At 53.0% G+C, this 14,464-nt stretch overlaps 2 protein-coding genes across 2 annotated transcripts; one reads left to right on the top strand and one right to left on the bottom strand.

Moving 5' to 3' along the window:
• Positions 1-8,862: 8,862 nt before the first annotated feature.
• On the top strand, positions 8,863-10,326 carry LOC142355208 (uncharacterized). The gene is made up of 3 exons (XM_075407441.1): positions 8,863-9,067; positions 9,432-9,623; positions 9,845-10,326. The coding sequence occupies exons 1-3, from the start codon at positions 8,961-8,963 to the stop codon at positions 10,179-10,181; spliced, it is 636 nt and encodes a 211-aa protein (XP_075263556.1). The 5' UTR covers positions 8,863-8,960; the 3' UTR covers positions 10,182-10,326.
• Positions 10,327-11,382: 1,056 nt separating this feature from the next.
• On the bottom strand, positions 11,383-13,294 carry LOC142355210 (mRNA-capping enzyme-like). The gene is made up of 6 exons (XM_075407442.1): positions 13,165-13,294; positions 12,572-12,694; positions 12,247-12,393; positions 11,951-12,100; positions 11,747-11,821; positions 11,383-11,617 (listed from the first exon to the last, which is right to left on the bottom strand). Exons 1-6 carry the CDS (start codon positions 13,234-13,236, stop codon positions 11,477-11,479), a joined length of 708 nt encoding a protein of 235 aa, XP_075263557.1. The 5' UTR covers positions 13,237-13,294; the 3' UTR covers positions 11,383-11,476.
• Positions 13,295-14,464: the final 1,170 nt, after the last annotated feature.

Here is a 14,464-nt window from a genome sequence, read left to right as displayed (position 1 = left end):
TGGAGCCGCATGGGCACGCTATTGTGTAAGTTTGTCAGCATTTTGTCAGGGATACTCGCCCATATCTCTTGTATGTTTTCTATAAAATTCTCCTGTGTGAGGCTATCTTGCCTTTCCCTAAGCCTGTTCTCCATCCATGCCCACAAATTCTCTATCCATGACAAGTTAGGAGACTTAGAAGGCCAAGGGGACATGAGCTGGAAGGGTTGTTGCCTCAACATATTCATTGTGGACAGTGCTGTGTGGGCACTAGCTCCATCCTGTTGGAAGTACCACTCGTTGCCATACCTAGGTCCCATGATTTTCTGGCATGCAGGCAACAACTTCTCTCTGAGCAAGTCTTGATAGACATGCTGGGTGACTCCTTTGTTTTTCTTGCCATCAGTCTTGACAGTGACGCCAGTGGTGCCAGCCGTTTCGAACAATGGAGTCTTGCCCCATTTGCATACAGCTGCATAGAAATGGGCTTTGAAGCCCCCTCTGACTGCTGGCCTGGGAGGTGCAGCCTGTCCATTCCACACCCACACTTTGAAGCCAACCCCTGCAGGGTAGAGTAGGAAGTACTTGCTGTCAGACAGCATAACCCTTGCCCAGCTATGCCTCTTCCAGTGCTTGCAAAATCTCAGCCTATTCAGCTTGTGTTGATCTGTCAACACTGGCTTCTTGCTAGGCCGCTTGGCTTTGGCTCCGTGACCATGTAGAGCCCTGCGAACGGTCTCTTCACTAGCATTGACACCGAGCTTCTTGGCTATTTGCTTGGATATGCGAGCGCAACTCATTCTCTTGGCTACACAGCTCTTCAGTATTGGCCTGGCCTTGGGAATGTGAAGCCCATGACGAGGCCTGCCGCTCCTGGGAGCGTCTGACACAGAGCCTGTCTGCTTGAAACGCTCCACCCATCGCTCCACAGTCCGTGGCGTGGTCCCCTTTGCCTTTGCAGCCCTCCTCGCGCTGCCAAGCCGCTCGTAAGCCACCACATAACCGAGTCTGCGCGTTATTGAGTCCGACATAGTCGATCAGATATCGATATCTGCACGAATCAGTATACAACTCTGACACCAACCAAGCCACAAAGCATATGTGAAGCACAGGGGGCGGCGTTTCCCTCCCAATAGCATGGGCGCACAGTATGGCGGCTGAAAAGGGCATGGTGACGTTTAGACGGGCTATTTCCCGTTGCCCCTAGTGTTGGCCTTCTAGGGCTGACACTATCAACCACAAAAGTCTTGACACGATTTTGTACGAAACAGGCATATATTTTCAGTACAGAGCAAGTTGTGGGCCAAATTGTGCAAATGGCGGACCATTGCAAAGCTTAGACCCCAAATGTTAAGAGAATCAGGGTTTAAAGCCCTAGTAACCCTATTTAGGGCCGGTATTGATAGTATGTTTCTCGATAATTACCGTACGCTCACTCACGGATGGCACCTATATGACACATATATCACCATGGGTTTACCGTAGGCACCGCCAGGGCACCCGAGGAGCTGAAGGAGGCTGAGGATATGGTGTGGCAACCCTCCAATGAGGTTGGAGGAGGCTTGGGATTGAAGGACATGCCTATTGCGCGCGAGAACTGTGTGGACGGGGGCGTTGGCAAGCCAGGCCCCGTCGACCTGGGTTTTGGGGACTGTCACGGCCCTTATCTCCCACCGCTAAAAAAGATATAAATCGCCAAGGGGGGGGGCACAATGATGGGCGGGCCCCATAATTGTTGGGGTCTGATCATTTTAAAAATACTTCTGGCTCGCTCTGACAAGCCCTGCTATTTTTTTGGGTTTTTTCTGGGGGCATTTTTAGCCCTCTGATTCGCTTGACCGTGTAGTGTGTGCAGCTACATGCGCGAATAGACCTCCCAATTTTGGGGGAGGTTGTGCCCTATGTGTAGTCCACATCCCCCGGGCCTCAAGCCAAAACACTCTCCCTAGAGCGAGGGAGAAATCTTGGCATATTCACTTATTTTCGCCCTGTATCTGGAAAAACGGCAAGTTCCCCAAATGTCGGACCCATGTCCATGCTCTATGCCGCGTTTTCCCGTGCTAAAGCATGGCATTCTAGATTCCTACAGTCGTAGGCAGTATGCACATGCAAGTTTCGACTTGATTTGGCTTGATGGGTGTGTGCCATACCCATTACAGCAAGAAAAATGCCTTAAAACGTAGCAAATTGTCTATCCCTCTCAAGAATATGCATAAGATGCCACCATAATGGGCGACATTGTCCAAATGGACGACTTCATGACAAATCGCATGCTACATCCTTCCCCCTCTCAGATTTTGGGGGCCATTGATGCACGTTGTCAACTGCACATGCAATATACAACTACCCCAAAATCCAAGGTAGTACTCTGGATTTAGAAAATATCGCATAACACACCCCCTCATTGGTGGGGCCCTATGTGTTGCATGCTCGGATCTCCCTAGCGTATAACTGCAATGCACCAAGCGGTGACCATGTAAGAATTGTAATCAAGTGCCCATCTCGTCATGTTGTAGGCTCGAGAATTGTTTTGGGTGATATATGTAATGCCAAGACTTTTGTGGTTGATTGTAGTAGTGGCACCCGAAACGGAAAAAGCGAAACTTTTAAGTTTCCGGACATAAGGCCACTTCTTAGTAAATGTTTCGTTTGAGTATTTCGGCCCTTTGTGGAGGTCGGGCCCGAAATGGGGCTTCTTACTAAATGTTTAGTGGCCGTTAAATCAGGAGGCATTTGTGGAGCTCCACAAATCAGCCGCATCGGAGACTATTTCGGCTAAAATAGTTTGATTTGTGGAGCTTCACAAATGCCCCCTGTTTGCTCCCCGGCCGGGACGTTGTACCATAACCGACCGCGAGTACAGCGTCCCGCAAGGAACGATTAGTTGATCCGTCGGACCCCCGATCATTCCGTGCCACCGCCCGCGTGCGCCATAGCCCGCGCTGGTCAGGCGCGGTCGCTCGTAGTGACCGCCTGACCAACGCGGGCTGCTGCGCGGGCTGCTGTTTCGACTTTCGCCGCTTTTTATAGTAGTTTTAGTACCCTCGCTAGGTAGTTTTGCGGATGTACACATTACATCGATTATCTAATAAATATACAACTTATTACGTCAAGCGGTATAGATCATCGCGTATATAGGAGCCCATATAAGCTAGCCCGCGTACGTAACCCATACTGTCATGCTAGTACTCGTACGACATAACCTAGCGACGAATTGAATGCATCTCAAGCTATTGTTCGCAACAACTTCAGCTTACGTCTGTTTTCACAAAGGGATTATTCGGGCATGTCCCTACTATTATGTTTCGCTAGAACTAACGCGGTGCGTTTCTTCGCTATCTTACTCATCTTATTAGTCTCGATCTTGTCGAAATAGAGGCTCTATTTCGATAGCCGAAGTATGGCGTGTCGAAATCGTACCTAGGCCCTTCTGTACCGCGCTTGGCGCCAATTGTGCGTGCCGGGCGCCAACAAGCCGGATGCTCGGCCGCCCATCCCCGCCGCGGATCGCTCGGCGCGGAGCCCCCATCTGCACCGCGAGACGACGTCACGTCGCGCAGTACGCCGGGTTACTTCCCACGAGGTTGCGACCTAGGATATTTCAACGTGTGTAAGGCCATGGAAGGCCGCGGAACGCGCAGCATGATGTGGTGCCGCGATATGTGTGCGGCCTCGCTCCGGTTATAGTTGTGCATGCTGTAGTCGCGTTCGGTGACCGGGGTATTTACGTATTCGCAATCGTTTATCGCTATTGGTTTTATAAATGTAACTTCGTTATTCGCTAAAACAATACAGGCCCCGAGTACCGCGGCCGTCGAAATAAAAGTCAATTCGACGGCACAATCCTTGAAATCGAAATCAGCTTACGCGAGTTTTAGCCATCAGTAGCCTAAGAAGTTTGGTACTACTTACTCTAGGCATATTGGATATGCGGCTCATGTATGCCTACCCGGTAACATGCAGAACATATAATACTCTTCCCGGCACCGGGCACTGGCACTGTACCTACTAGCTTGGGCGTTGCATTTTGTTGCGCGCATGTCTAATTAGGAGCCAAACACTCACAGGGGTCGGCCAGCTGACGTGATTGTGTGCCTACCCCCAAGGCTAGTCTCCGATCGGCGGAGCCTGGTCTTCGAGACTCGAATCTCAGCTCGAGAGACTAGGGCAGGGGTTTTTCGACCCACCTTCTCCCGGCCGGGGTGAAAAGAACGGCAGCTAATGTCATTTGCAATTACTACTACTAGTGGTTCCAGCCTTACTTTTCATCAGCCGGAAGTAAATCGAACTAAACCCGAAAATCCCTAAACCCTAAGTACCCTTAAAGGACGCGCTGCCTCGTCCCAGTGCCGGCCCACCGGCCCCGCACGGATTCGATCCCACGACCTCTGGCACCTCCGCCCCGTTTGCGAGTGCTCTAGCGTGCATACCATCACGCTCTGCGACGCAAGGCGATATATATTCTATTCTAGTTTATAAATTGGACACAGAGTGCCGACCACAAATCTGACGGACGTGGGTAAAAATAATGCTGGAAGCACTAGTTCTAACCAATTCTAACTACCATTTTTGCCAGAAGAGCCAAACAAACAAACAAACAAACAAACACCGTCCCAATTATGTCTGTACAATTGTAGTGTGTTGCGTACATTAATTAATTACAGGCTTACTTTACAGCAGGGCCGGGGTGCTAATGAGGCAGGGTGCGTACAGTACAATGCCTGCCATACCACTATACAGGATCAAGGCCTGACTACCACTGCAGGCTATTATTTATTACAGCAGCATTTTTTTTCACAGTTTCTCGTCAGTCCAATTTCCAGATGCTTTTTCTCTGCATTTCGCTGTTTTCCGTCCTCTTTCTATCTTTTCCACGCGCAAAAGTCATCAAAAATCCGATAACCGTGGAAAATGCACGAACACACTGTAATTGCAACGGATTCCGATTCTTACATGTGTAGTCAGTTCACATCTATTGCACTCCGGTTATGTACTACTGGTCAAGCACACATTCAATTCCTTTAGGTTTTTTCTTTCAAGCACACATTCAATTCCTTTAGGTTTTTTCTTTCAAACAGGGTTACTTCTCACACAAGGTCTGTTCAGGTACTTTCCCTTTTTTACAGGGAAAGCACACATAGGTACAAGTTACAACTACTGCCTTTTTTGAAGGCAGGCACGGCATACAAGTCACGCAAGGCACGGCAGGGCAGGGCAGGGCAGGGCAGGGCAGGGCAAGGTAACGAAAATGGCTCAGATCCATTGGTATCCAGAGTCAAGTTGTCTGCCATCTGTAGGGCAGTTCAAGTTGTCTGCCATCTGTAGGGCAGTTGTCTGCCGGCAGAAGCTCTGTTGGGTCATCACTGCCATTGGTCAAGCAAGCGCACCTCACATGATTACCTGTCGGCAACACTCGCTTGGTGGATGTAGACATCCACACCTGTCGGCATCGCATCCTGCACTGCACTTTCAGACTGCCGCAGGTACACCGCTTCTTCTTCAGCGGTGGGCATAGCGATGTCTTCTCTCATCACTTCGTCCTCCCAGCGTTGCGTTGCCCATCTATCGTTGCCTGCAAAAAACAAACTCATTAGATGGGCTTCGGTAAACTGCTGGGGGGCAGTGTATAGTCGATACGCTGCAGCGGCCTTGACTCGATGCATTCCGTTGTTGCCGTAGGGCGACAAACACCAACTGGCGTCGGCATAGTACCGCCCTGACTGCAACATCCGCAACAGCATCCTCTCGAAGTTCATCCGATGCTGGACTCGAGCGTTGGAGATCAGGGAATACAGGTATACTCTGCCGAAGATGTTGCGCTTGTCCACCCTTAGTCGCTTGGCGATTGGGTCTGCGCCTAGCAGCGCATATTCGTGCCTCCCCTCTGTGATTGCTTCTGCTGTAACATTCTTCACATACCCTCTAAACCTCAGATTTCCTGCACAACACATTCATAAATTCAGTCTTTTGTCTCATCTGCATGGTTAACTGTGAAACTCAATACATGCAAATAAATACATCGCTTTACCTGGAACGTCATCTTTGAAGCAATACCCCAACATCGGGATCCATTGATGCACTCCTTTGTTGGCAAGTTGCTTCACGCACACCGACCCTGTACCTTCAGTCCTTGTTCCCCAGACCTGCATTAGTCACACACATCACCATGTCAGTCTTAACACAGGCAGCAGGCAGCAGGCAGCAGGCAGCAGGCAGCAGGCACTAGGGCTTACCTTTCGTTTGATGTAGCTTGAGATAGCAGCAGTGGAAGACGCTGCTACTCGCCATAGGCACTGCAAATGGTATTGACCCTGCTGAGGGCCAATTTCACCACACTCGACACCTGCACTGACTGCTGCACTACCTAATATTTCCACCACTGCACGTTCTTCTGCCTGTGTAATGTCTCTTCCTACACACACCACACACATAAAGTCAATTGCATGCATACCACATTCATAAACACTCTGTCAGGCACACACCTGCAAACCTTACCTGCAGCAACAACTGTAATGCTACAGTTGCGGATCTGCGCTTGTTGTTTCTGAGCTTCCTTCCTTTTGCCTTGTGAAGACGGTGGAACTATAGGGTCGTAAACAAATTCATCTCTTGTAACTGCTTCGTCTGATACTGTGTTGCCATACACTTCTATGCCTGCAACACATGCACACATATACTTACTTCCATTATTCACAAAACACACACACAACAACAACAACAACATAAACAAGCAGACAGCTTTACCTTCTGGAGCTGTGATTTTCGCTTTTGGGGCTTCGAAAGGGACATATTGTTCTGTATACAAATCGGAAAATTGCCTTACTCAGATCCGGCCAAACAGGGCAAACACGGAACACAGACAATTGCATGCTTGCACACCGATACAGTTTTGCAAGCACGCTAGCAACACAACAGGCCTTACCGTTTGCCAACGCTTGGTAAAACGTCGGCGGATCGTTCTCGCATGTGTCATCGACAAAGTCTTCATCTTCTTGAGTTGGGGTGTCTGCAACGTCACCGTGTTCGTCCGTGCACGGTTCCGTTGTACCTGCATTGCACACACATTGCACGTCAGTTTTCTACTCACAGGTTTCGGTTCGACTTGTTTCGGATCGGTTACTGCTCGTTCATTTCTCATACCTTACCTGCTTCAATGTCTACATACTCCGACATCAAAGCGGCTCTTGGCTGCTGGTTGGACTTGAAGTACCTTCACTGCCTGCCGACGTTTGAGCTCGACGCTTCCGGATTTCACGCAGCAAACGCAGAGCATCTAAAGCACTTAACGAGTGCCGACAGTTTGGGTTCTTTGTAAACACCCCGTACCTATCGAGTGCAACGATCTGCGATTGCCTAGCAGGGATATGAGCTAATTGCTGTTGCAGTTCCTCGATTTCGCGACTCGCGTCAGCCGATGAAAAGCAAACAGGCAAACTCGCCACTGTTATATATTCGCCCGATGCTAACGAACGGAGGTACGCAACGTAGTTCCGTTGGGCCACTGACGCGCGATCGGTAAAATCTATGTCGTTGAGCAAGCTAAAAAGCGGATCCGTATATTCGTTGTGCATATATCGACATGAAAAACAACTACGACCACTGCACGTTTCACAGTTTCGCCACTTCCTTTTCCGTAGCGTTGGAGAAACCGACAGATCGCAAATGCAATGCCATATATATATCTCCGCCACCCTACCGCTACCCTCTCCCTGGCCTCCACACGTCCTTGCCTTCTCCTGCATTTCTACTGTCTTCGTACCGTTCTACTGACTTCGGGGATGCCCCCCTGACTTCCGACTATACACCACGGGGTGGAAAAACAAAAAACCCACTTATATCGCCCTCACTACTACACTAACTACACCACGATTTCCACGATTTCTACGATTTCCACGTTTTCTTCACGGACTTCGGACGCTTAACTGCAGCCCGGATGCGTGGTTTCTGGCTCGCGTATTTATTATTATTATTATTAGTAGTAGTAGTAGTAGTAGTAGTAGTAGGTAGCAGTAGTAGATAGATATATATGATCATTTACACGGTTACACGGGTAACTGGTAAGTACAGATTACTTATTAGTTAAGTAGTAGTGTACTTACTAATTAAAAATGCTGGTGTCCAGCAGCAACTAGAGCGATATGCACATCCACTCAGCTGGAATTGACTCGCGCTTCCAACTGCGCAGTTTGAAAACGAACTGATGGCTCTCAGCGGCCGGGCCGTGCCTATTAGGCACCAGAAAAAAATTTGAGATACGGATCCCTGAGCCTGGCTATGCAGGACTAAAAGGATAGTGGATACTCGAACTACAGTACTAGCTAGTACTAATAGTACAGCAGGGTCGGTACTGTAGTAGTCAGGGCCGGTAGGTACCTACGAGGTACGAGTGTGGAGTACCCGCGATACTACGAGACTATAGACTATTATATACATAGTACTCGTACTAGTACGTCCTAGATCAGCTTTGAGCCCGGCCGGCGGCCACTGGCCAGGTGCCCTAAGCGTGTACGAGTACACGTACGGTAGGATGCCGGTATAACTTCATGGGTCACGTACTATACTCCGGTCTCCGTTTCCCCCTATAATCCCTCAAACTCACATCCGTCCAGCATTTCATATAGGGTACGTTTCCGTATGATACTCCGTAAATCTCCGTTTCCCCCTATGATCTATAATCCCTCAAACTCACATCCGTCCAGCATTTCATGTACGTTCCTCCAATGCTTCACCCCTTCCGGCTTCCAGCGAAATACGTCACATTTCACTCGACACTCCCTACAATTAGGCATCCAGGGTGCTACGAGATCCATGACGTGGCAGCGAACGAACTGTGTGGCTATTTGCCATTTGGTGACCGATGAGACTTCTGAGTGTGGTATTGGCTTGTTCGGCGTTCGCAGATTGCGAAACTGGGGCAGCGGGAGCCACGCAAGCGTTTCTGGGACCACTCGCAGATATTTCCAGTACACGGCTGTACAGTGATGGCGAGCGCTCCCGTAGCTGCAGCTTCGACCGCCGAGACGGCGGTTGTGTGGCAGCAGATGATACGCACCAGTTTACAGAAGAACAAGCGCCTCCCGTACTCAAAGTGTGGGCCCAACTTCTCACGTCTTCGAGAACATAGTTTCACGACTCGCAAGCCCTTGGGGCAGACGGTGATGTACAGGAGAGGGGAGGAGGAAAGGAGTGGGGTCAAGAGGGGGGGCTATACCCCGAAGTGCAGGGAAGAACTAGCGGGGAAGGGCAGTTGGAAAGGGGGTAGGGAACATAGAGCTCAGAGGGAAGGAGTGGAGCTGGGGTATGGGGAGGGCGTGAGAAGGGCAAGGGAAGAAGGCAGGTGAAGCACCTGCAAGGGTTGTGCTATTGTACCGCTCACATTCAGCTCCTTGAACCGCTGGATTCTCCCCGCCGTCGTGATGACCCATCCAACACAATGCTTCATCGCAATGTAGGTACGTGCAGATAGCAACGGTCCGCGAGAACGGTCGACCTGCCAACCGCACTGTGGTATTTCGGGGATTCCTGTGGGACACAGAGAAACTCACATTTGTCACAGACACAAGGAGCTCCAAGGTTCAGGAGGCTGCTGCCAACCCCTGGTGTGAGGTGTCCTGGTACTTCCCAGACAGCAGAGAGCAATACAGGTATCTGCATCAATCGCACTCGGTTCTACACCATTCTCCCTGCAGAAGAGGGCGATGATGTGCGGGACGCAGTTCGGGGGTGGGGTGTGGGGTGGGGCAAGTAGTCAAGAAAGCAGAGAGAGGCCATGACCCGGCGGTCAGGTACCGGTCTCCAGACACCAGAGGACCTGCCCCCTGGGCTCTCATCTTCGAGGCTGAGGTGTGGCAATTCTGGATTGCAGAATTCACGGCAGCCTCAGCATCATACAGCAGAACCATGCCAACGAGAAGCTTGCCAAGGCTCGTGTCTCGGCGTGGAAGAACATGTCTGATGGAGGGCGCACGCAGTTTGCATGGCCTCAGCCGGGCCTTCCACGCCCTGAGCCGGAGGACAAGTCTCCGTACGATCTGCCAGCGCTGACGGCGGAGGATCCGGTTAGTGCCAACTTTTCCCTGGTGGTCCTTGACCCGCTGGAGGTTGACTACCTGAGCCTGAAGGGCAACATTCGGAAGCAGTTCCAAAAGCAAGAGGGCGGCGATGGCACTGGCAGCTGGTCGGAAACAGAAATCAACCCTTAAGGCATGTGGGCCTGGCATATCGTGTCCGGAAGGTTCTGAGCATTGGGAAGTCGTCCGAATCCGCGATGCATTCCTCACCCCGTGCGCAGCTCTGCCACAGTCAGCAGCATAGCATTGCGGCATGCTGCCGCCTGTTGTGCGACTTGCGGCCATCCCTTCCCCACAGGCTGTGTGGTAGACTGCCCCAGGATTTCCTGGATGCTGTAGAGTATTGCCGACCTTACCGCCCATCCTTTGGCTTGGTTCCGTTCATTGCCTCATCCACTGCACATCCATCTTTGTCTCTTATCACCTGTGGTGCGCGGTGAGCCTTAGCTTAGGTCGGGGTGCCTTCCCGAGGCCTGGCCGTTGGGAAATCTGAGTAGAGGGTCGGGCGAGCCAAGCGAGGTCGAATGCGGAGGCTGGGTTGGAATCAGTCATGCAGAGGTCTGGCTGATCTATGCTCGCCGGAGGCTGTCTTGAGCCATGGTGGATGGCTTCTTTCCGGCAGTCACGAGGATCATGCGGCCATCACCCTTGGCACTGTCAACTCGCAAAGAATCCCCTCCCCTTGTTTCGTTACCCTCCCGTCCACCCCTCTGCACCCCATGCCCTCTGCCTCTCTTCAGCCCGGGTCAGGCAGACCCTTTGCCGCCAGTGATACAGGCACACGGACCACAATGGTTGCACGATTGCGGGTCAGCCTGACAAACGCAATGCCGGTGAGCGCGATGTCCTCCATACACGTTCCACGTAGTCGAGCTTCATGCATACTCCGCCTGTATCAAGGAAGAGTGATGAATCGTTTCAGGTGTCCACACGGCTGCCCTTCAGGGCTTGGGTTGCCGGCCCGCTTCCATGTGACGTGTGTCAGCATGCCATCACCTCCCGTCAACTGAAGAGAAAAGTGCGGGGTGGTGCATGGGGAGCGCTGTGCCGTGATGGCCAGGTCTCCCGTGGTGATGGGTGCCAGGTCTGCCCTGGTGATGGGTGCGTGGGGTGGAGTGGGCTGGGGTAGGCTGGGCTGGGTGTGTGAAGCAGGCCGATGGCAGGAGCATGTCAAGTTACAGGAAAACCCCGGAAGTAACAAGAGTGAAAAGCACCGCTTGGCTTCAGAGCAAGCCGACCTCCTATATAGTATTTGTAGACCAGCTCTGCTCCTATGTTTGGGGGGGGGGGGGCGGGGGGGGGGGGGGCAGGCCAGCAGCAGACTGTTGTCCTCTTGGCCGAGATCTCTGCTGGACCACATGGGAAGAAGGGCAGGCGGGGATGGGTGAAGATCGATGCTGACGCCACGTGAGTTATCGCTGCCGGGGTCAGCGGTGGTGTCCGGCACTCTGTTGGCGCTTCCTCATGTCTGCCTTCTCGCTCGAATAGAGCGGTGAGGTGTTCACAACCTGCTCCACATGGTTCAGCAGCACCTCCTGCGTGATGTTGTCATGGATGCTCTTCAATACCTGCCAGGGGAGGCACAGACAGACGCACAGATAGCTGACTCAGGCAGAATTCCGCCTGAGATCCGCATCCTGGGAAGCACTTTCCCGGCAGGACCATTCACTCCGAGCAGCTCGAAAGAAAGCCGTCACCTTCTCATAGACATGGTACGCATTTGCGGTGTCTTTGTCTGTCCTGGTCCGCATGTACTCCCACGCGTCCTCATCCTGATGGCGCACGACAAGCGTTCACCATGACAGGGACCGCACGCGGCCAGGAACCGCATCGAGCAGCAAAACTAAGGCAGGCGGTCATGTGTCGGGTTAAACACATGTGCTTCGAGCACGACAGCACACCTTCAGGTACCGGCACTCCACAATCTTCATGTGAAAGTCGCTCGGGTCTTCACCGTCAGCAAACACAATTCTCCCCCCTTGCAGCGGCACATCGCCCCGGTGGCCACGGTTTGAGCTCCTGAGGTACAGAACAGGCTGGCCGCCCTCCATCTGAGACAGGAAGCAGCATGGCGGGCACAGCATCAGTGCTCCCAGAGGTACGGACGTAGCAAGCCTTTTGCGCTCCAGAGTGTCTGTCGGATGTGGTGCTGCGAGCCGCTGGTGTTGGTGTCAAGGCCAGACCGCGACCGCCGTACCTTGAGCTTGAAGTCCACCGAGTTGTGAGAGGCAAACTTCCACTTGAGGAGCTCGTTGCATGTGCCTGACACGTACGGGTCGTCGTAGGACTGGAAGATCAACCCGTCGGACTCGTGCGTCAGATTGGTGATGACTTTGTCCAGAACCTGCAGAGGAAACAGTGCTCAGTTCAGCCCTTTGACACCCACCGGCGTCCCTTCTTGTCTTGTATTGCAGTGTGGTATCCCTCTGTTGAATGCTGGGCTTGGCCCGGCATCCCTCCGTGCGGACCACTTGTGTGGATTTCAGTTCATGCAGGGTCGCGGCAGCCTCAGGTCGCCGTACCTTCTGGGCAGTGTGCAGCTGCCAGAAGTCCTTTCTCCGGGTGCTGAACAACTCTTTGGAGAAGTCGTAGTTGGCTTTTCCGCCGGCAACCTCGTGCTTCAGCTTGCTCCTCGGCTTTATTAACTGGAATGGGCGCGGCCGGATGTTGGCTTAGGCGGCAATGTCATGAAATATTCTCGGGAAATGATGAGAGGGGGCCAGAGAGGGCGCGCGTGCCAAGAGCAGGACGCAAAGGGACGAGGAGTGGGCCTGGAGGGAGGCCTGGCATAGGGGCGCGGCGGCATGGAATGGCCGTTGGAAAGACAGACACAGAGGAACAGGACAGGACAGGGAGGGGTCGGAACGGGAAAGGGGAAGCGGAGTCAGATAGGAGAAGCTGGAATGAGCACAGGCGTGGGACCGAGAGGAGGGCGTTTTCGGTTTCTTTTGGGGGGGGGGGGGGGGGGGACGGGGGGGAGGGGGGGGAGGTCAGACAATGTGGAAAGAGGTGTTTCTGGATCCTATCAGAGATGTGAGACATGTGCCCTGACGGCAGCCCACCCAGCCGCGAGCTTGATAGGATGGCAACAGCAGGGCAGGGGGCGGTGCAGCACCTCGTCTTCGATCATTTTGAAGCGCTCCTGGAACTTCCTGTCTATGATTCCGTTGCACCGGTTTGCCATCATGTCGTACACCAGCTCGTCTTGAGTCCGCTCACCATGTCCTCGTCAACCACCATCTCCCCATCAAGCAGCGTCCCGTGGTGAGGCACCATCTGCAAGATCGGCAGCAGAACACCCCATGGCGTTAGACAGTGATGCCAGCAAGGCTCCCCTCGTGGGCTCGCGGGCGCTTGCGCAGCCCAAGCAAGAAGGGGACGACTCCATAAGACACCATCAGCGACAAGCTTACAGCGTTCTACCCTGTAACTCTTGCTCTCTTCCCTCTCCGCCGTCTCACATCACACAGACGAAGCGACCCCTCGCCTTACCCGCTGCCCCCACAGTCCACACATACCGACAGCCCCCACCGCGCCCTTATCACCGTGCCCATGCTCAAGCATCCCTCTCCTCCCCCCCCCCCCCCCCCCCAACCCCACCACCACTACCACCACTACCACCACTGCTCCCAAATGCAACAACATCAATGTTAGTTCCGCCCCGCCCTGACCCTGCCCCACCACTACCCCAGTAGTTCCCCTCCAAAACTTTGCGGCCGTGTAGTAGCAGGTCAGGCAGTTGCGACCAAGACTCACGTCGTTGTGGGAAACCGCATTTCCACCCTCCGAATCTTGAAGGCTCTGCAGGACAAGCACCGCTCACCATGTCAGCTTGCGCCGAAAACTAAAGCTGCAGTCACTGCAGCACTGTTGTCATCAACAGCAGCCTATGCTGACGGGACAGCACCCGCAGTGACCAAACCTTCATCAGCAACCCATAGGCGCCTGCTACTGACCTGTCGATCAGATACGTTCCGTCTGCTCTCAGCAGCATCATGTATCGGGTGCCATCCGCCTTCCATGTCACGTAGTACCGCCGATTCTGCTTGGACAGACACAAAGACGTTTGGAAGAAGCTCGCGGTCTGGCACTGGGGGGGGGCTGCCTTCCTTCCTGTTTGTTGCTCTATCTGCCCGACCATCACCACGTCTGTCCATGGCTCTGTCTGCCTACTGGACCCTTGCCTGCCTGCATGCAGTCTACCTGCCCATCCGCCGGCCTGTATGCCTGCCTGCCAGTTGCTCCGCTTGTATACTTCCCTTCTGAACCTGTCTGTCTGTCTGTCTGACTGACTCTGTGCCTCCCGGATGCTGCCCAGCTGCCCGTCACTGTCCCACGCTCGCTCTGGCCATTTGCAGGCCTGCAAGCCAGCCAGCCCCTGCTAGCCCCCCCTGCCCTCCCATGGCTGTGTGGAG

The sequence above is a fragment of the Convolutriloba macropyga genome, unplaced genomic scaffold (genome assembly GCF_964194025.1).
Source record: "Convolutriloba macropyga unplaced genomic scaffold, txConMacr16.3 SCAFFOLD_3199, whole genome shotgun sequence".
NCBI classification, from domain to species: domain Eukaryota; kingdom Metazoa; phylum Xenacoelomorpha; order Acoela; family Convolutidae; genus Convolutriloba; species Convolutriloba macropyga.
This window is presented reverse-complemented; position numbering and strand designations above follow the sequence as displayed.

Excerpts from the sequence above, each read along its gene's own strand:
- LOC142355210 (XM_075407442.1), bottom strand. The coding sequence starts at position 13,236 with ATGATGGCAAACCGGTGCAACGGAATCATAGACAGGAAGTTCCAGGAG. Across the intron at positions 11,822-11,950 it reads TGGAGTGCCGGTACCTGAAG|GATGAGGACGCGTGGGAGTA; the intron begins GTGTGCTGTCGT and ends GTGCGCCATCAG. Across the intron at positions 11,618-11,746 it reads CGTACCATGTCTATGAGAAG|GTATTGAAGAGCATCCATGA; the intron begins GTGACGGCTTTC and ends CTCCCCTGGCAG.
- LOC142355208 (XM_075407441.1), top strand. The coding sequence starts at position 8,961 with ATGGCGAGCGCTCCCGTAGCTGCAGCTTCGACCGCCGAGACGGCGGTT. Across the intron at positions 9,068-9,431 it reads AAGCGCCTCCCGTACTCAAA|GTACGTGCAGATAGCAACGG; the intron begins GTGTGGGCCCAA and ends ATCGCAATGTAG. Across the intron at positions 9,624-9,844 it reads GACAGCAGAGAGCAATACAG|AATTCACGGCAGCCTCAGCA; the intron begins GTATCTGCATCA and ends TCTGGATTGCAG.